The sequence below is a fragment of the Staurois parvus genome, unplaced genomic scaffold (genome assembly GCF_062004578.1).
Source record: "Staurois parvus isolate SC_StPar_1 unplaced genomic scaffold, SC_StPar_1.0 ptg001245l, whole genome shotgun sequence".
In the NCBI taxonomy this organism is placed as follows: Eukaryota; Metazoa; Chordata; class Amphibia; order Anura; family Ranidae; genus Staurois; species Staurois parvus.
Window position 1 is genome coordinate 861,984 of NW_028319041.1, and position 20,634 is coordinate 882,617.

Here is a 20,634-nt window from a genome sequence, read left to right on the forward strand (position 1 = left end):
TGTATGGGATTGGTTCCTCCTTGCTCTGGTAACCTCAGGAGGACCCCTAGTGTCAGGAAAGGACTCACCGCTGGTGGTACTGGGGCTCACCTGCCGTGTGGGCTGCAGTACCGGTGCTTGCCAGCGGGTGCTTTCAGAAGCCAGGATCTCAACCTGCAATCAAGCCATCGCCTGAGGCTGATTGCAGGAGGTGTATTTACGCAGTACCAGGCCTGCAATCAGTGCCTTGGTGTTTTCCCATGAGCCCCTGTATCTGCATCCTGTTGTCTACCTGCCTGATTCCCCTGCTTGACTCTGACAGAACTCCGCCTGCACTGACCCCAGCTATTCCTGACCATTCTCCTGCCTGCTCCTTTTGTACCTTATCGGCCCGATTGATCCTGACCCGGCCTGCCTGACCATTCTACTTCTTCAGCTCTGTCTACGCCTGTGTTCCCGAGCATCTAATTATTAGTTGGAGGTTTGGTTTTTGGTTTGCATATGCGTTTCTGTATATTGGTGTAAGCTCTTAATAAATTATCTTATTACATCATTCCTGCAGTCTGCTATTCCCTGTGTCAGTCCACACATCTCTGGTCATATCCAGATCCTTGACACCTAGTTGAGAAAGGCTGGTATGTAGGATTGATTGCTCTTTGCTCTAGTAACCTCAGGAGGAACCCTAGTTGAGAACGGCTGGTGTATGGGATTGGTTGCTCCTTGCTTTGGTAACCTCAGGAGGAACCCTAGTTGAGGAAGGCTGGTGTATAGGACTGGTTGCTCTTTGCTCTAGTAACCTCAGGAGGAACCCTAGTTGAGGAAGGCTGGTGTATGAGATTGGTTGCTCCTTGCTTTGGTAACCTCAGGAGGAACCCTAGTTGAGAAAGGCTGGTGTATGGGATTGGTTACTCCTTGCTTTGGTAACCTCAGGAGGAACCCTAGTTGAGAACGGCTGGTGTATGGGATCGGTTGCTCCTTGCTTTGGTAACCTCAGGAGGAACCCTAGTTGAAAAAGACTGGTGTATTAATCAGTTGACTCAGTGATGCACGAGAGGTGTTGATGCATTGGTTGGCCCATTCTGAATGCAGTTTGTGCTGTTTTATTTATTAAGCTTGTACGACATAGACTAATAAAATTAAATAGTGCAATTCCCACATATGATCCTATAAAGGCACAATAACCATAATAGATAATGAGAAATAAGTCACAACACGGTCTTGTAGCTTATTAAAAAAATACAATGCTCTTTAACACTCTTTCGGTCACAGTGCGGTCTCTTATTGTTCATTGATGTAGTCTCGTCATGAAGTATTCTCAGGCTTTGGCCACCACTCTGGGGTGGAGGCCTTCACATTGACTGGCTCCTGGCCTCCTAGTTTTATCTGAAGGTCTACTCCAAGGTGTTCCAGCCTCAACAGGGCAAGACCTAAGTCACCAATTCCAGCTCTGTATTTACCAGCCGCTTTCCCAGAGGCCGTGACTATCTCTGATTCCTGACATTCAGCTGGTAACGGGGATGAGAGGTGCACAGGCACCAGACGCTTGCGGATAACTCCGGTGTGGTGAGTCCTGGCTGTTAGCTCCTGGCCCAAGTAACATCCTTTGGAAAAACTGATTCCGTTCATGTAAACCAAGTTAGATTCCAGCGGTAGAGCCACACCTGGAGGAAGGTCCTTCATCCCCTCTGGAATACCTAGGAAAAGAAGCACAAGGTTAGTAATGTTTGTATTATTCACATTTACACAAGTTTGGATGTTCTCCCAAGAAGCTCAGAGGAGGACAAGGACGTTGATCCAGGCAGAATTTTTTTTCTTTTTTGTAATGGAGCTGTTTAGATTTTAAAATAAAATCCAGTAACAGAAATTAAACATACAACCCAGTATCAAGATTTTAACATACAACCTGGTATCAATTTTTTCTTTTGTTTCTGAAGATAGTAGGACTTCAAACAGCTAGAATTGTGTATTTTCTGAGCCTATCTTGTTGCCCAATGCTACTACATACTGAGGAACATGCTGTGGAATTCTTTTAGTGGTCTTCTAGATTATGGCCCCAACAGTGCTCACAGAAACATTCAGACGTTGAGAATTCCCTCTGTAACCAATGCCATCAGTATGTTTTACAACAATAAGGTTGAGAAGGTCTTGAGATTGCTACCCATCATGAGATGTTTTTTGTGTGTCACCTTGGTAATGAGACACCTTTTTTAAGGCCATTAGTTGAGACTAAACCAGCTGATATTAATTTGTACTGACAAGGAGCAGGATTGCTTTCTAATTAGTTGCGCACAAGGTCCATTGGTTGGGGTGTACTCCCCTCCCAAAGATCCCCAGAAGGGATTGGAGCCTTCACAACCTAGCCACCTGTCAGCCGGAGCCTCAGACAGTGAGGCAGAGAGTCAAGATCCGTGTGTGGGCTTTGATTTCGCATTGGTCTCGCCCTGAAGTGGGAAAAAGACGTGGAGTCTCCCCCTAAACACAGAAAATTCTTTAAACATCTAAGGATTATACAAACTTTCGTTTCCTGGAGGAACTCTGGGAAATTTTCTTTGAGGAGTGGAGCAATGTCGATCAGAAGGCCTCCTTGCTGAATAAAGCAGCCAAGCTTTATCCATTCAAGTCAGAGGACATCAAACATCAAGAATTGGCCCCTCTGGTGGATGTGGCCTTGATGAGACTAGCCAAGCACGTTACCCTCCGTCTCGAAGATTTGGTGTCCTTCAAGGACAACATGGATAGGAGAATCTACACTACAACTGGGATGGCTTGCAAGCAGGCGCTTGCCTTAGCGGCCTTGTCTAAAGCCATGGAAGTGTAGTCAGATAACGTGGATGTGGGCCTCAGAGGAGTTCCGGAAGAGGTGACCAGGAATTCAGGAATTCGGGAGCTGAGGTTGGCAACTGCCTTCCTGGAGGAGGCTCACTCGACCTTACCTGTCTGCTGGCTCGGCTTATGCTGTCCTCGATTACAGTCAAAACGTGTGTTGTGGCTTCGGCCCTGGTTGGTTGATCTGGCCTCTAAGCAGGCATGGTCTTTGAGGGTTTCTCCCTGTTTGGGAACAAACTGGACAGAGCTAAAGCCTGGGCTACAGGCTGGAGGTCTGGTTTCCTGCCCCAAGATTGGCGTCTGCTAGGCCAGAAGAGGGCTCAGCCCAGAGGTCAAGGCTCAGAATGAGCTAGGGACGTGCGCCTTTACAAGCCAGGCCGCGAATTGAAGAGAAGCTGGAGGAGAAGCTGATCATCTTTTCAGAAATCCTCCAAGGGCTTGACCTCTGGAGGTTGTGAGGCCACAAAGTCCTTTTGAGAATGAGCGCGCTCAAGCAGGCCAGGTGGGGGCAGACCTTCGCCACTTTCGGCATGTCTGGGCGGCTTCAATCCGGGATGCCTGGGCCGTCAACATGGTATCTTTAGGGCATACTTGGGTGTTCAAGAGCCCTCCTCATCTCAGGTTCACCCCACGGCCCTTCCACATTCCAAAGAAAGCAGGGAATTCCTGTTGTCCTACGTGGACTCTCTGCTAGTACAGGTCGCTATCTTTCCGGTTCCGGGGGGCGAAGAATTTCAGGACATGTGCTCTCCCTTCTTTTTGGTCCAGAAAGGAAACGGGGCCTGGATGGTCATAGATCTGACCCATCTAAATTAATTGATCAGGAAGTCAAAATTCAAGATGGAGATGCTGTTCACAATTCAACAAGCAATTCAGCCAGTCGACTGGCTCCTGTCTATAGATCTGAAGGACGCCTACTTTCATGTGCTCATTGCAAGAGATTTTCAGAGATTCCTCTGGTTCGCTGTGGACAATCAGTATCTCCAGTTTGTGTGTCTCCCCTTTGGGCTTTCGATGTCACCTCTACCTAGACGACCTGCTCCTTCTATCCCAGGACAGAGTACAGCTACTACAGCATAGGGCCCACAAGAGCCAGTTGGAGCCCACGTGGTCTCTAATATTTATCAGGGCACATTTCAAAACGATCGGCACCACTATCTCCCTGCCCGTGGAGATTTCGGTGATCCAGAGCTGAATACTACCTGCCCTGTCTTCTTCACACCTTCATGCCCTCCAGAGCCTGAAGATCACTGGCAACATGGTGTCCACAGCACTGATGGTGAAGTCTTTTCATCCTTTTCCATGGGAAGAGTAGAGTAAAGGAGACCAGATGTCTCTCAGGTCAAACACGGCCTGGATCATCCAGATGGCCTACACAGAGGTAAGGGCTTGGTGCCTCTGGAGGCGGTGACCGCCCACTCAACCAGAAGTGTGGTTACATCCTGGGCAGCTTCCCGGCATGTCGCCCCTGAGATGATCTGCAGAGTGGCCTCATGGTCCTCAATCAACACTTTTATGTCTCATTACTGTGTAGAGCCTGCCTCCTTATCCTTTGTTAATTTTGGTTTGAAAGTCCTGTTGGTTGACTTGGCAAATTAAAGTCTTTATTTGAGTAACTGCCCACCCGTGTGTGTATGGCTAGTTATTTCCCATACGTATGTTGCCATGGAGTCTGTCAGGAAAACGGAAAATCTCCTATCAACTACTTACTGTAATTTTCCTTTCCTGATGGACTCCATAGCAGCAGGAGTACCCTCCCAATGCCATGAGTAGGCTAGTTATGGAACATGGCCTCTGGCGAGGAGCAAAGATTTATGGGAGAGGGGTCCTATAGGAGAGGAGAGCGTGGGACTAACACATACCTATGCTGCCATGGAGTCCATCAGGAAAGGAAAATTACGGTAAGTATTTGAAAGGAAATTTTCAATTTAACTGAGAAAAAATGATGAAGTGTTCAATAGCTATTTTACCCGCCGTATCTAAAAGGTTTTTGATCTTATTTACACTCTGACACCACCAACTGTAGAAGGGAGTTCCACATCTTTACCCAACTAACAGTAAAGAACCCCCTACACAGTTTAACCTGCATCGTTTTATAGCAGAAATACTACTACAGGGTGGCACGGGTGCAACATAATCACGTGTATATATGCGTGATCTTGCAGTTCCAGGTAGGAGGCCATTCGTGGCCTCGGCTGTCAATCACTGGGTCCTAGCCGGTGATTCCTCGCAGGCACCCGGATCTCCCTTTATCTCGGACGGGGGAGAGACCTGTGTATACACAACACAGATCTCTCCCCTGTCAGCTCCTGCACACTGCTTTGTATGGCTCTGCACAGCAGGGTGCTTACAGTGAAGCACACATACAGCACACAGTGAAACAGCACACAATTAACCCTTTGATCGCCCCAGATATTAACCCCTTCCTGCCTAGTGCCATTAGTACAGTGTTAGTGATTTTTATTAGCACTGATCACTGTATTGGTGTCACTGGGAATGAAAAATGAAATTTGAAATTTGTAAACTAAAGTGATAGTTAAGGTTAGTTTTTTTATTTTTTTAAAATAACAAACATGTTATAGTTACCTGCTCTGTGTAATGGTGTTGCACAGAGCAGCTGTGATCCTCCTCTTCTTGGGTCCCCCGCCGATGCTTGTGGCTCCTCCCCCCTTGCTATGGGGAGACACTGGTGCGTGCTCGCTCCCGAGCCCTTCTCTCTGTATCCATAAGACACGGCAGAGCGCAGCTTGGCCCTGCCCCCTCCAATAGGAAGAAGGGTTAGCCGCACACTGGAGGATGAGTATAGTGAATATTTATTGATCCATAGGACACATAAAACACCAGGACTTGTATACAGGACCTGTTAACCCGTTTCACATGATGATCTCGTGCTTAATTGTAACAGTTCCCTCCACACTGGCTGTGATTGACAGCCGCTGTTGTGCCTCAGCCAATAAGGAGGCAGAGACCCAGGGGAGCCACTGCTCTCCTGTACATCGCTGGACCGAGATCAGGCACAGGCGAGTATTGTGGGGGGGAGCTGCACACAGAATGCATGAAAATACAAAAAAAAGAAAAAAGAAAAAAAAAAACAAAAAAAACTTACCCCTCTACAACCTCTTTTCATGACATCCCTTATTTTAGGCTCAGTGATGACATCACTGGGTCTCTATGCTTCTCTATTCTCGAATGGCTGGTGGGAGGGGCCGGCAGGGTGCTGTACATAGCTTCCTGAGAACATCCCAGCCCTCAAGTCCTGACGCAGTGGGCTGGCTCTTGGGAGCGGTTATGCAAATATCAAAATGCCTTGATTGGCGGGGGGGGGGGGGGGGGGTCAGTCTGGAAGACTGGGGGCTCCTTGGCAAGTAGACCACCCTTGGTAACGCCCACCTGTGATGCTGAGCCTACAAGATTGACAGATCTGAAATCCAATGAATGAAAGTGGCGGGGCCAGGGGAGCAAAGGGCTAGAAGGTGCTGGGCGTCCTCCAGCCAGCAAATGGGGCGGAGCTATGTCTGACTTGCTGCAGCTTCTAATGCTTCCAATGCACATGGTGAGAAGCTCACAGTGTGCGGGGAAATCAGAGGAAGCCGTTTCCAGGAGAGGAGCCGCTACAACTGTGCGAGATGGAGAGGAAGGCCAGAGATAGATTTATCCAGAAGCTTCCTAAATATCTCGGGAATCCCCAAGATAAACTCTCCCAGCCGCATCCTTTACAAGACTTCTCCAGCTGGAGGCCGTGTGACGTCCAATAAACAAATACAATGAAAATCTGGTGGGGAGAACGACACGTGCAATGAGTAGAGGTGGGGGGGGAGGGGGGTTGGGGCATAAACAAGAACTTTACCAGAAAGAATTTCCTGCAAGAGTCTCCAAAGATTAAAAAAAACAAAAAAATGAAATGTGATTCATCCGACTCGCATCCACCCAAGATAGGACATCGGTTTGACGTGGGATTGGCCATTCTGGAGGTCACACCAGGCTGCAGACACCGTTTTAATGTTTAACCACTTCCCGTCCGGCCGCTGTATATAAACGGCCAGATGGTGGCAGTACAGGATTTTGAATTGTGTGCGCTCCCTGAAGGGGCACGGCACCGCGATCCGGTGCCCGCTGTGTCCTCCGGACACAAAGGAACACCGATCGTCGTACGGGACCTCTGTGTGAGGTCCCGATTCATGTGATCACTGATAGGCCAATCAGTGATCACATGAACAGTAGTAAGCAAGATGTCACTTCTGACATCATTGCTTACTACGTGCGAAATCTGTGAATGATCACAGAGGTCACATGGTACAGGGCTATTCACAACAACCTTGTACCATGTGACAAGCTGTGACCAATCACAGCTCACACAATATTTCTCAATGGCTGCAAGAATGCAGCCAGAGAGAAGGAGAAATGATTGCTTTTACAGCCTTTATGGGTGTAAAAGCAATCAGTGTAAAAAAAAAAGAAAAAAAAAATAAATAAATAAATAAATATATATATATATATATATATATATATATATATATCTTAATTTAGCTGTGTGTTTCGTGTTACTACCATAACCTACCGCCAAAGAACAACCCAAAATTCTCCAGCTCTTGACGATCGCAGCGATACCATATATGTGCACGTTATTGGTTGTTTGTACCCGGGGTGCAGCCCAGAAACAATAGTGCGCATTTTGTTTTTATCTTTTTTTTTTAACCTAAAACACACTGACACTGACACTAACTGACACGGATACCAATTTTTTTTTAAATCCAGACCTTTGACGTTGACCTTTGACCCTGACCTTGACCCAAACAATCACATGGGTGTCAACAGTTTCGATCCGATTCTGATGCGGACTAAAAAAGGGTCCTGCATTTTTTTGGTGCGGATGCGATGTGATTTGAGCCATACAAAATGTATGCACTGCACAGAAATCGCATGTGATTTGCACAGGAATGCGGTGCGGTTCCTGTGCGAATCACATGCGATGTGTCCCACCGCATCGGTGTGAATCCGGGCTCACATTCATTAGATGCTGGTATGCCCGGGTGCTAAATGCGATTTTAGGTGCAAATTCAATTCGCAAATTGCACCTGAAATCGCACCGGTATGACCGGACACTAAACGACACACGGCCCATTTTTGCATTGGTAAAAGATATACTTTTTTCTCTTTTCTTTTTTCTCTCTTTTCTTTTTTTCTCTTTTAAAAAAATAAAAAGAGAAAAAATAAAAGAGAAAAAAGGATAAGAAAACATAAGAAGAAAACGCAGTTATTTACCTGTTAACTGTATTTCCAGGAATCTTCTAGGACAGCTCACTTGAGAGATAGGGCTCCTCCCAGGAAACACCCGCTCCACCTTTTTTTTCCCCTTTATAGGCGTCCTCTCTCCCATTGGCCCCCAGTATAAGAATATGACCGAAGGCCTAGGAGAAAAACAAAGAAGAAAACCAGTAATAAAGATATCCCCCATAGGTTCGCAACATACCTGCACATAATCGTGTGATCAAACAGTAATCGGGGGGGAGTTACGCTGTCCTAGAAGATTCCTGGAAATACAGTTAACAGGTAAATAACTGCGTTTTCCCGAGTCATCTTCTAGGACAGCTCACTTGAGAGGAGTAGAATAGAAATACGTACATTAGGGCGGGCACCCTGCTTGTAGGACCTTCCTGCCAAATGCCTGGTCCTTGCTGCCGATCAGATCCAGCCTGTAACGTTTAGTGAAGGTGGCGAAACTGGACCACGTCGCGGCTCTGCAGATCTGTCCGGGGGAGGCCCCCCCTTTTTCCGCCCAGGAAGCCGCAGTGGCCCTTGTGGAGTGGGCTTTTAGGCCGGGCGGTGGTGACAGGCCTGCCGACTTGTAACCTTCCGAAACTGCCTCTCTGATCCATCTGGCGATGGTGCCCTTGGAGGCACCGTCCCCCTTCCTTGGCCCCTGGAATAGGACGAAAAGCCGGGACGAGCGTCTCCATGTCTTTGTGCGTTCGATGTACGTGATCAAACACCGTCTTACGTCTAACCTGCTACAGTCCTCCGCGCTGCCCGGATCGGCCTCCAGGGAAGGTATTACTATTTCCTGAGATCTATGGAAGTGTGACGCGACCTTAGGCAGGAAGGCCGCGTCCGTGCGGAGGATGATTCTATCCAATAAGATGGTGCAGTATGGCTCGATCACTGAAAGGGCATGCAACTCGCTGACCCTGCGGGCAGAAACTAGTGCCGTGAGGAGGATGGTTTTAAGAGTCAAAGATCTGAGCGAACATTCATCCAGCGGTTCGAAAGGCCCCCGCTGAAAGCTCTTCAGGACTGTGCCCAGGTCCCATGATGGAAGTTTTGGCAAGGACGGGGCACGGCGCCTGGAGATAGCCCTCAGGAATCTGATTACTAATGGGTCTGCCGCCAACCTCAGCTCGAGAAAGTTAGACAGAGCCGCTACCTGTACTTTGAGGGTATTGGCGGCCAGACTCTTATCCGCCCCGGCTTGAAGGAATTCAAGAACTGTATGCAAAATGGGCGTGCCCGGTGCTTCGTTTCTGACCTTCCAGGCGGAAAACTTCTTCCAGACCTTGTCGTACAAGGCGTTCGTCGACCTCTTCCGGCCATCCAAAAGGGTGGCGACCACTCTTGCCGAGAGCCCCTTTTCCGCTAGCCTGTCCCGCTCAGAAGCCACGCCGCTAAGGACAGCCTTTCTGGATGAGGATGCATCACCCTCCCTTGGTTGAGTAAATCGCGCGTGGGTGGTATCATCCAAGGGTCTGCTAAACTGAGCTCCTTCAACCGGGAGAACCAAGATCTCTTGGGCCAGAATGGCGCGATCAGAATAACTTTGGCTTGAGACACCCGGATCTTCTGAATCACCTTCGGCAGTAGTCTGAATGGAGGGAAGGCATAAAGGAGGTCTCCTTCCCACTGCTGGGCTAGCGCATCTATCCCCTCGCTTTTGGGGTCCTTCTGCAGGCAGAAGTACCTTTCCCGCTTTGTGTTCTGGCCGTTGGCAAATAGATCGATGGAGGGGGAGCCCCACCTGGCGCAAATCTGATCGAACGCTGACTGGCTGAGGCACCATTCTGTCTGGATGACCTCTCTTCGGCTCAGTTGATCCGCCAACTGGTTCAGGTCCCCTTTCAGATGTACTGCCGTGATGAACTCCAGGTTTTCCTCCGCCCAGCTCAGGAGGGATCCGGCCAACTCCATCAGCCTTGGGGACCTTGTGCCTCCCTGCCTGTTCAAATACGCCACTGCAGTGGTATTGTCGGAGAGAATCTGGACACCTCTCCCCCTTATCTTTTCCTGAAAGGTCGTAAGTGCCTTGAAAACGGCCAGCAGCTCCCTGTAATTTGACGACCTGCTGGAGTCTACTGCACTCCACGTGCCCTGGGCCAGGCCGTCTTCCATATGGGCGCCCCAACCAGTCATGCTTGCATCCGTGGTGATCCGCAGTGGGTTGGCCAGCCTCCAACTTCTTCCTCGTTCCAAGGTGAGGCTGCTTCCCCACCACCTTAGCGATTCCTTCACTTCGTGCGTGATGCGGATCCTGGAACTCAGACCTGCTCGGCTGCCGTCCCAGTGGGAAAAGGTGTGATTTTGCAGCACCCTGGAGTGAAGTTGCGCCCATTGCACCCCTGGAATTGCCGCTGTCATCCGCCCGATTATTCTCATCGCGGTCCTGACCGTGCAGGTCGACATCCTCCGGAGGGCCCTTGTGTCCTGCCGCAGGTTGAGGGCTTTTTCTGATGTTAGGTACGATCGGGCCTGTGCGGAGTCCAGGACGTACCCCAAGTACGTAATCCTCTTGGAGGGGGTTAGCTGTGACTTCTCCTTGTTGATAAGCCACCCCAGACTTTCCAGAAAAGATATCGTACGTTCGATGTGCGATCTCAGGCCTCCCTCTGTGTCCGCAAATACAAGCAGGTCGTCCAAATAGGGGATAATGTTTATCCCTTCCAGTCTCAAAACTCTTAAAGGCTCCGCTAAAATCTTGGTGAATATCCTCGGGGCCGACGACAGGCCGAAGGGGAGTGTGTTGAACTGAAATAGCACCGGACCCTTTTCTCCTTCCAGCGCAAACCTCAGGAATCTCCTGGAATCTTCTCTTATCGGGACATGTAGGTATGCGTCTTGCAGATCTATCGAGGCCATGAACACCCCAGGTGAAAGGAGTTCCTTCACCGTGTATATGGATTCCATACGGAATTTGCTGGGCCTTACGAACTCGTTCACCTTCCGCAGATTCAATATCATCCTGTAAGTACCTGACGGTTTTTTCCTTAGAAAGAAATGGGAGAAGAATCCACTTCCCCTTTCCTCTTCTCTCAACTGGCAGATAACGTTCTGACTGAGCATATTTTGTAGGAGGTCCACCAGCGCATCCGCCATAGCCCTGTCCTTTGGCAGGGGTGTTGCAAAGAATCTCTGAGGGGGGGCCCTTGTGAACTCTATTCTGTACCCCCTGTGGATGGCCTCCAGAATGTAGGTGTTCTGGGTTATCCTTAGCCATTGTGCGTGGAAGCGCCCCAGTCTCGCTCCCACCTGGCCTCTCCAGTCACTTCGGCTGGGTTTTGGGTCTATTCTGGCCGGGGTTGAAAAGGAAACCTCCCCTGCCTCTCGGCTCGTTCCTGCCTCTTCTTGCGCCCCAGCCTGGGCGCTGGGTTTGGAACCTAGCTTCCCTTGACGCGTATCGCCTGGATGGGCGAAACCCCTTCCGTCCAACCTGCCTGCTGGGGACCGGGAAGCTCTTTTTCCTGTCGGCCGACCCTTCCAGGACTGAATTCAGCTCCGGGCCGAAAAGGAGTTTACCTTCAAACGGCAGGCCACAGAGTTTAGATTTGGAGGGCAGATCCCCCTGCCACGATTTCAGCCAGATAGCCCTCCTTGCCGTGTTTATGAGCGCTGTAGATCTAGCAGAGAGTCTGATGGTCTCTGCTGATGCGTCCGCGATGAAGGCTACCGCTTTCTCCAGCACCGGAAGGGACTTCAGAATCTCTTCCCCCGGAGTGCCTTGTTCCAGATGCGAACGGAGCTGCCCCAACCACACATCCAGGGTTCTGGACACACAGGTCGTTGCCACTGCAGGTTTAAAATTCACTGCGGACGCTTCCCATGCCCTCTTCAGGAAGGCGTCCGCTTTCCGATCCATCGGGTCTTTTAGGGACCCACCGTCTTCAAAGGACAGATCCGTGTCCTTCGAGATCCTCGAGAGAGGGGCGTCTGGCTTTGGGCAAGTCTCCCAAACCGAGGCATCTTCCTCCTTAAAGGGGAAACGTCTCTTGAGGTTCTTGGGAAGGAAAGCCTTCTTCTCTGGCTCTTCCCATTCTCTCCTGATCGTGGACCATAGGGCAGGGTGTACTGGGAATGTACGGCTGCTTTTTGCCTGTAGCCCTGCGTACAGTTGGTCGTGGAGGGAGAGGTCCTGCTGTTCTTCCTCCAGATCCAGGGTCTCATAGATCACCTTTAACAGGTCCTCCGTGTCTTCCACCTGAAAAAGGAACCTGTCTGCCTTTGGGCCCTGAGCCTCAATCTCACCCTCCTCCGAGTCTGAGGTGTCCGACTGTTCGTCCTCCCAGTCCCTTACCGGCGCTACCAGCTTCCTCTTTTTCCCCCCTTGGGTGCCAGAAGTGCCCGGTTGGGGCTCATCCTGGGCCGGTCCCGGCTTCTGTTCTCTGAAGCTTTGAAATGTCTTGGACATCTCTTGTGTCATATTCTGTAGGAAGTCTTTAAAAAGAGATCCAGACTCCTTCTTGATGAGCTTGTCTATGCACCCCTGGCAGAGCTGCTTCCTCCAGGAGCTCGCCAGTTTCTTCCTACAAGTGGCACACTTCTTTTTCTGCTCACAAGGAGCTTCTTTCTCCCCTCTATCCTCCTCCTGTGGGCCCATCTGGGGACAAGGAGATACACGCGTTCATGCGTCTGTAACAGCAACGCCTCCCCCCCTGTGCCACTGTGCAAGCTCCAGCTGTGGGCCTGGGGGGGGGGGAGAGGGGGGCTGTGTGTGCGTGGGGGGTACCCAATCATCCCGGGGAGGGGGGAGAGGGAGGAGGGGGGTAAAAACAAAAGAAAGTTTGCCAAACAAGGCCCTTACCTTACTGCAGGCCTCCCCCGCTCCTGACAGATCTGCCTCCATGCCGCCGCAGACTCTGCCTCGGTGCGACGGTTTTTCAGGGGCTGGTGGGCTCCGCCCCCCCCCTGCGATCCCCCCTCGCCGACCCCCCTCTCACGGCCGCCGGTGGGGAAGCGGCCGTGGCATGGGTTCCTTCCACGGCCCGCCGCCCATTTCCAAGATGGCGGCGGCCGTTCCCTGCTCCTGCGCCGGAAGTGACGACACCCGGCGCCCGGAAGTGACGACACCCGGCGCCCGGAAGTGACGCGATCGCAGCGTCCAGACCCACCGCAGCCGAGCCTCCTGGCCATGCTGCCGGGATCCAGGAGCAGGTAAGACTTACCTGAACCCCCAGGGAAAGGCACCAATGCCTCGGTCGGCGGAGCGGGCTCTACCCCCCTGGAGAGCCCCGCTGGGACCATCTGCGGCCGACGCCCCCACCCCACAACGGGCATCCCTGGTGAAACTGGCTGAAAGGTCCCCCCCCTCACAAGGCCCCTGCCTTGCTTGGAGGAAGGGGGGGGGGCCCCAGCCAGGGACCCTCTGTACTCCGCCAGAGAGCCTAGATAAAAAATAAAAAACGGGCGTAGCTCCTTCCTGGCCGGAGGAAACACTAAAACTGGGGGCCAATGGGAGAGAGGACGCCTATAAAGGGGAAAAAAAAGGTGGAGCGGGTGTTTCCTGGGAGGAGCCCTATCTCTCAAGTGAGCTGTCCTAGAAGATGACTCGGGAAAAATTAATAAAAATAAATGTAAATAACTAAATAAATCAAACATAAAATGAAATAAAATAAAATGTCTCTTTACAGAAGTCCGCTCCCCCTGCTGAGTCAGAGCTAGAGCCTTCCAATCAGCAGAGTCTGTGCGCGTTGCGGCTGGGTTCACACTGATGCGGTGCAGAATTTGCAGCGTTTTCCGCACCGCATCAGAATCGCGTTTCGTTCTTGCGAACCGCAGCGGGTGTGTATCTTAACAAGCAGTGCGATGTGCAGAATCGGATCGTATAGGTGTGAATACCCGTGTGATCCGATTCTAATGCGGACCAAAAAAGGGTCCTGCACGTTTTTGGTGCAGGTGCGGTGAGATTTGAACCATACAAAATGTACGACTCCGATCGCACCGCACACAAATCGCATGTGATCTGCACAGGAATGCGGCGCGGTTCCTGCACGAATCACATGTGATGTACCGCACCGCATATATGTGAACCCGGGCTCACGCTGATCTTCTCCATCTCTGGAAGCTCTCCATCTCCACACCTACCGTGTTCATATCGGTGCTTGCAGTACTCCTCGTAGTTTCCCGGCTGAGCTCCAGGCAGCAGGTCGGTGATATTCCCGTCTGTCGGGGCCACAATCCTCCATCCCATCGCCGGCACTCGAGGGTCAGGGCTGCACACCACCACCGGGCTCGGCGCCCTCTCCCCGAGACCATCCTGCGGTTTCTGACCTGGAAGGACGGCCCACAGCGACAGCTCCGGACAGGGCGCCACCTCCACCTTCTTCCGGAAGTTGTAGACCTGCAGATGTTTCTGGATGGGCCCCAACGCCTGGATGTCACACTCTAGTAGGGTATCAGACTGTCCATCCGCTTCTGAGGAGAGCCTGGAAGACGAAGCAATCGGAGGTTATAATATACATTGATCGGCCAACATGACCACAAACGGGCAAAGCGAATAACATCATCTGGTGACAATGGCATCTGAAAGTGGGTGGGATATATTAGGCAGCATGGGAACCAGGGGCGGACTGACAACTCATGGGGCCCCCGGGCAATAGGGGATCATGGGGCCCCTGTGTCCTTACCCAAACTCAAAAAAGCCTATGAAAAAAGGTACCAGGGGCATCTCATGGGGCCCCCTACTGACCCCGGGCCCTCGGGCAGTGCCTGAGTTTCCAAATGGTCAGTCCACCCCTGAAGGGAACATGTTGTCCCTGAAGTTGATGTGTTGAAAGCAGAAACAATGGGTATCTCAGTTTTGTTGTGTATGGGGCTGCATAGCTGAAGACCAGTCAAGGTGCCTATGCTGACCCGTGTCCACAGCCGAAAGCCCCGACAATGAACACGTGAGCATCAGAACTGGAAAACGGAGCAATGGAAGAAGGTGGTCTGGTCTGGTCACGTTTTCTTTTCCATCATGTGGATGGCTGGGGGGGGGGGGGGGGGGGGGGCGTGCGTCACTTACCAGGGAAGAGATGGCACCGGGATGCAGTATGGTCCAAGAATGGTTTGAGGAACACAATAAAGAGTTTGAGGTGTTGCCTTGGCCTCCTAGTTCTCCAGATCTCAGTTCAATCGAGCATCTGCGATAGGTGCTGGAAAAACAAGTCCGATCCATGGAAATTCCACCTCCCAACTTACAGGACTTAAAGGATCTGCTACTGACAGCTTGGTGGCAGATACCACAGATATCTTCAGAGGTCTAGCGGAGTCCATGCCTGGACAGGTCAGGGCTGTTCTGATGGCAAAAGGGGGGTGGGGCCTACTGCATATTAGGTGGGGGGGGGGGGGGTGTCAGAAAGTTATAGCCTACCTGTGAATAGTGATGTTTAACCCTTCTGCTGCCAGAGCCACACACTTTTAAAAAACAATTTTAGGCATGAAGATTATTTATTTGTTGTTGGGCTCATCTGAAGGCCACACCAAGTTTGGAGGTCTTTAGCTATTGACTCTGCAGACAGTTGGTGACTTCTGCGCACTGTGCGCTTCAGCATGCGCTGACCCCGCCCTGTCATGTGACGTGGCCTACTACTTGGTGGCTGAGTGGCTGTTGTTCCCAGTTGCTTCCACTTTGTTATAATCCCACTAACAGTTGAGCGTGGAATATTTAGTAGCCAGGAAATGTCATGGATGGACTTGTTGCCCAGGTGACCACCTATCACGGGACCACGCTTGGAGTCACTGAGCTCCTGAGAGCGACCCATTCTTTCACCAATGTTTGTAGAAGTAGTCTGCATGCCTAGGGGCTTGATTGTATACACCTGTGTCCATGGAGGGGATTGGAACACCTGAATCACATGATTGGGAGGGGATTGGAACACCTGAATCACGTGATTGGGAGGGGATTGGAACACCTGAATCACGTGATTGGGAGGGGATTGGAACACCTGAATCACGTGATTGGGAGGGGATTGGAACACCTGAATCACGTGATTGGGAGGGGATTGGAACACCTGAATCACGTGATTGGGAGGGGATTGGAACACCTGAATCACGTGACTGGGAGGGGATTGGAACACCTGAATCACGTGACTGGGAGGGGATTGGAACACCTGAATCACGTGACTGGGAGGGGATTGGAACACCTGAATCACATGACTGGGAAGGGATTGGAACACCTGAATCACATGACTGGGAAGGGATTGGAACACCTGAATCACATGACTGGGAAGGGATTGGAACACCTGAATCACATGACTGGGAAGGGATTGGAACACCTGAATCACATGATTTGGAGGGGATTGGAACGCCTGAATCACATGATTGGGAGGGGATTGGAACACCTGAATCACGTGATTGGGAGGGGATTGGAACACCTGAATCACGTGATTGGGAGGGGATTGGAACACCTGAATCACGTGATTGGGAGGGGATTGGAACACCTGAATCACATGATTGGGAGGGGATTGGAACACCTGAATCACATGATTGGGAGGGGATTGGAGCACCTGAATCACATAATTTGGAGGGCGGGGACAATACTTTTGGCAATATAGTGTATGTGCCGGTTGCACTTGCATGCGTATGTATGTGGGGAGGGGGGGGTCCACATTTTTTTGGGAGGGGGTTAAAGTATAACTAAAGTAATTTTTTTTTTTTTTTTTAGTTTTGGATAGAATGGAGAAAGACCCCCTGTCAGGTTTTTATTGCTGTCTGTGTCCCCATAAGTCCCCGCAGCGTTTTGCAGAAACGCAGTACAGTCCATTTCACATGATTTCCTATGGGACACGTTCCCATCTCCGCGTTTTCACTAGCTGCGTTTTTTTGGAAAGGGTCGGGGACTTTTTTTTTTTAAAGAAAAAACATTGCGTTTTTGGTTCTATAGACTTCAATGGAAACGCAGAAAACCACGTAGTGCATTTTTGATGCGTTTTAATTTGCCCAGCAACAAGTTGGGAAAAAAAAAAAAGCGCACCAAAAAAAAGGATCAAACGCCAAGTGCACAGGTGTAAACCGAGACGTACGGAGATTCATCCTCTCTATTATCATTGAAAGTAAAAGAAAATCCAAAATTTTGAAAAAGTAAGAGAGGGGAAATCTTCCAATGGGGACATTGGTTCTGGTGACCTAAAGGGGGTGGGGCTGCAGGTTCCACTAGAAATTCCCTTGTCAGAGATTTCCTCTTACTTCCTGTTTGGAGATGGGACAGGAAGTGAAGGTAAATCTCCCCTATGGGACACAGATGAAAAAAAAAACAAAGAAAAATACACCTGACCGGGGTCATATCCATCCCTGGCTCTATCCAAAATGAAAAAAGTTTGGTGTTATTGGAAGCATTTGGGTGTAATTAATTTTTTGCTCTTTTTTGTATAATTAGTATTCCTATCAAACACAGAACACGGTGTGACGTCCTCGCGTACACAGGATGGAGCTGGAGGTGTCCATCTTTACTCCAACTCCATGGATGTGGCGGTGGGAGGGGTGCAGATACTTTATCTCGCCAACCCAGAGCACTGCCGCTCATCTCAGATAAATCCTGGGCTGGCTCTGCTTCTCCTGACACGGCACAGCCGGAGATCTGCGGAGGAGAAGAGCCACGTCAGCCCTTTGCTGCTTCTTTCTTATCTCTGAACTCCAACAACCGTGTCTATGTCTTCCAGACGAGGGATCTCCCTCATGTGTGTCATGGCTGCCGGCTGCCTCTATGAGACGCATCTCTTACCTGGTGCCCTATTACATACTGCTGACCCCTGTGCTTTGCACATTAAACACTCCCGATGCTCTTTACAGCACACACACCTGACCTCTACACACAGACTCCTGACCCCTACACTCTGTACACACAGACTCCTGACCCCTACACTCCGTACACACAGACTCCTGACCCCTACACTCCGTACACACAGACTCCTGACCCCTACACTCCGTACACACAGACTCCTGACCCCTACACTCTGTACACACAGACTCCTGACCCCTACACTCTGTACACACAGACTCCTGACCCCTACACTCTGTACACACAGACTCCTGACCCCTACACTCTGTACATACATACTCCTGATCCATAAAGTCTGTACATACATACTCCTGACCCCTGCATGCTGTATGCACATACTCCTGACCCCTAAATTCTGTACATACAGACTCCTGACCCCTAAATTCTGTACATACATACTCCTGACCCCTAAAGTCTGTACATACATACTCCTGACCCCTAAAGTCTGTACATACATACTCCTAACCCCTACACTCTGTACATTACACACTCCTGATCCCTATGCTCTTTACAGCACGCACACCTGACCCCTACATTCTGCACATACATACGCCTCACCCCTAAATTCTGTACACACACACTCCTGACCCCTACACTCTGTACATACTCCTAACCCCTAAACTATGTACATACATACTCCTAACCCCTAAATTCTGTACATACATACTCCTGACCCCTACAATCTGTACATTACACACTCCTGACCCCTACAATCTGTACATTACACACTCCTGACCCCTACACTCTGTACATACTCCTAACCCCTAAATTCTGTACATACATACTCCTGACCCCTAAATTTTGTACATACATACTCCTGACCCCTACAATCTGTACATAAACACCTGACCCCTACACCCTGTACATACATACTCCTGACCCCTACAATTTGTACATTACACATTCCTTAATTCTGTACATACATACACCTGACCTCTACACTCTGTACATACTTCTAACCCATACACTCCGTACAAACACACTCCTGACCCCCATACTCTGTACATATTACTCCTGACCCCTACACTCTGTAAGGGTCAGGAGTGTATAATGTACAAAGTGCAGGGGTGAAGAGTGTGTAATGTACATAGTGCAGGGGTCAGGAGTATGTGCATACAGAGCGCAGGGGTCAGGAGTGTGTAATGTACAGAGTGTAGGGATCAGCAGTATGTATGTGCAGTGTTGGGGTCAGGAATGTGTAACGTACAGAGTGTATAGATCAAGTGTATGTACAGAGTGTGGGGCCAGGATTATGTATGTATATTGTAGTGTAGGGGTCAGAAGTGTGTATGTACAGAGTATAAGGGTATGTGATGTACAGAGTGTAGGGATCAGGAGTATGTAGAGAGTGTAGGGATCAGCAGTATGTAGAGAGTGTAGGGATCAGGAGTGTGTAATGTAGAGTGTAGAGGCAGGAGTGTGTAACTTACAGAGTGTAGAGATCAGGTGTATGTATAGTGTAGTGTAGAGGCAGGGGTGTGTAATGTACAGAGTGTAGGGGTCAGGAGTGTGTAGTGTACAGTGTACATCACATAAACCTTACCCCTATACTCTGTACATTACACACTCCTGACCCCTACACTACACATACACAATCCTGGCCCACACTCTGTACATACACCTGATCTCTACACTCTGTACGTTACACATTCCTGACCCCAACACTCTGCACATTACACACTGCTGATCCCTACACTCTGTACATTACATAAACCTGACCCCTACATTCTGTACAGTACATACTCCTGACCCTACACTCTGAACACCTCTGAACTCCCGACCCCCTACACTCTGTAATTACATACTCCTGACCCCGGCACTTTAGCTTGGGCTGAGCTTTCCCATGATCTCATAGGAAGGATGATGACGTCATCACTAGTGCCAGAACCTGCCGCGGGTTGTCATTCCTCTGATGATCTACAACCGTAAACCGATCGGAGTCAATAATGTGTACACGTCATCACCAACACTGACAACATTGGACACAAACTGCCAGCCTTTTCCCGGAGTAAAGATGGCCGCCCCTGCGTACTCACGCTTTACGTTACCTGTACAGGATGACATCATACAAGCTCCGCCCCTGCACGTTGAGCAGGTGAGCGTACACGGCGCCCTCCTCCAGCCGCTCCGTGTCGTTGGTGACGAGACCCTGCAGGAAAGCCGGGGTGTTCGGGCCTCGGAGCCGCAGCAGCCCCCGGTGCTCCCTCAGCGGATAGCAACTGCCGCTCAGGCGGCGGACCCAAGGACGGCTCAGGAGGGAGAGAAGCCGCGGCCACGCCATGACTCCGGTCAGTCACGTGGACGTCCTTCTCACGTGACGTGGCCTTTTAGCTGCGGCGTACCCTCTGCCGGCGGGGAGGCGGTACTGCAGGTTTCTCAAAAGTTACAAAATGTATCAATTCGGTTCCAGCAGTAACAACACTTACCGAAAAGGTTAACCCCTCACCTACCGGGCACGTTCATCCCCTTCCTGCCTACCGAGCACGTTCACTCCCTTCCTGCCTACCGGGCACGTTCACCCACTTCCTGCCTACCGGGCACGTTCACTCCCTTCCTGCCTACTGGGCACGTTCACCCCCTTCCTGCCTACCGGGCACGTTCACCCCCTTCCTGCCTACCGGGCACGTTCATCCCCTTCCTGCCTACCGGGCACGTTCATCCCCTTTCTGCCTACTGGCCACTTCTACCCCCTTCCTGCCTAGGGGGTGAACGTGTCCGTATATAAAAAAAAAAATCTTCACCCCCCCCACAAGTAGTACAGTGTCACTATGGTGACACTGTACTGCTAGGGTGACATTATGTTTAAAAAA

The 20,634-nt window shown here is 50.5% G+C and overlaps 1 protein-coding gene across 2 annotated transcripts; it reads right to left on the bottom strand.

Moving 5' to 3' along the window:
* Window positions 1–1,063: 1,063 nt before the first annotated feature.
* Window positions 1,064–20,137, bottom strand: LOC149437921 (iron-sulfur cluster assembly factor IBA57, mitochondrial-like). 2 transcript variants are annotated; one of them, XM_089660482.1, is made up of 3 exons: window positions 19,873–20,137; window positions 14,149–14,489; window positions 1,064–1,673 (listed from the first exon to the last, which is right to left on the bottom strand). In XM_089660482.1, the coding sequence occupies exons 1-3, from the start codon at window positions 20,103–20,105 to the stop codon at window positions 1,282–1,284; spliced, it is 966 nt and encodes a 321-aa protein (XP_089516608.1). In that variant the 5' UTR covers window positions 20,106–20,137; the 3' UTR covers window positions 1,064–1,281. The 2 variants fall into 2 exon arrangements, with proteins under 2 accessions (XP_089516608.1, XP_089516609.1); XM_089660483.1 differs by lacking the exon at window positions 19,873–20,137 and adding an exon at window positions 17,466–18,068.
* Between the last annotated feature and the right edge of the window lie 497 nt (window positions 20,138–20,634).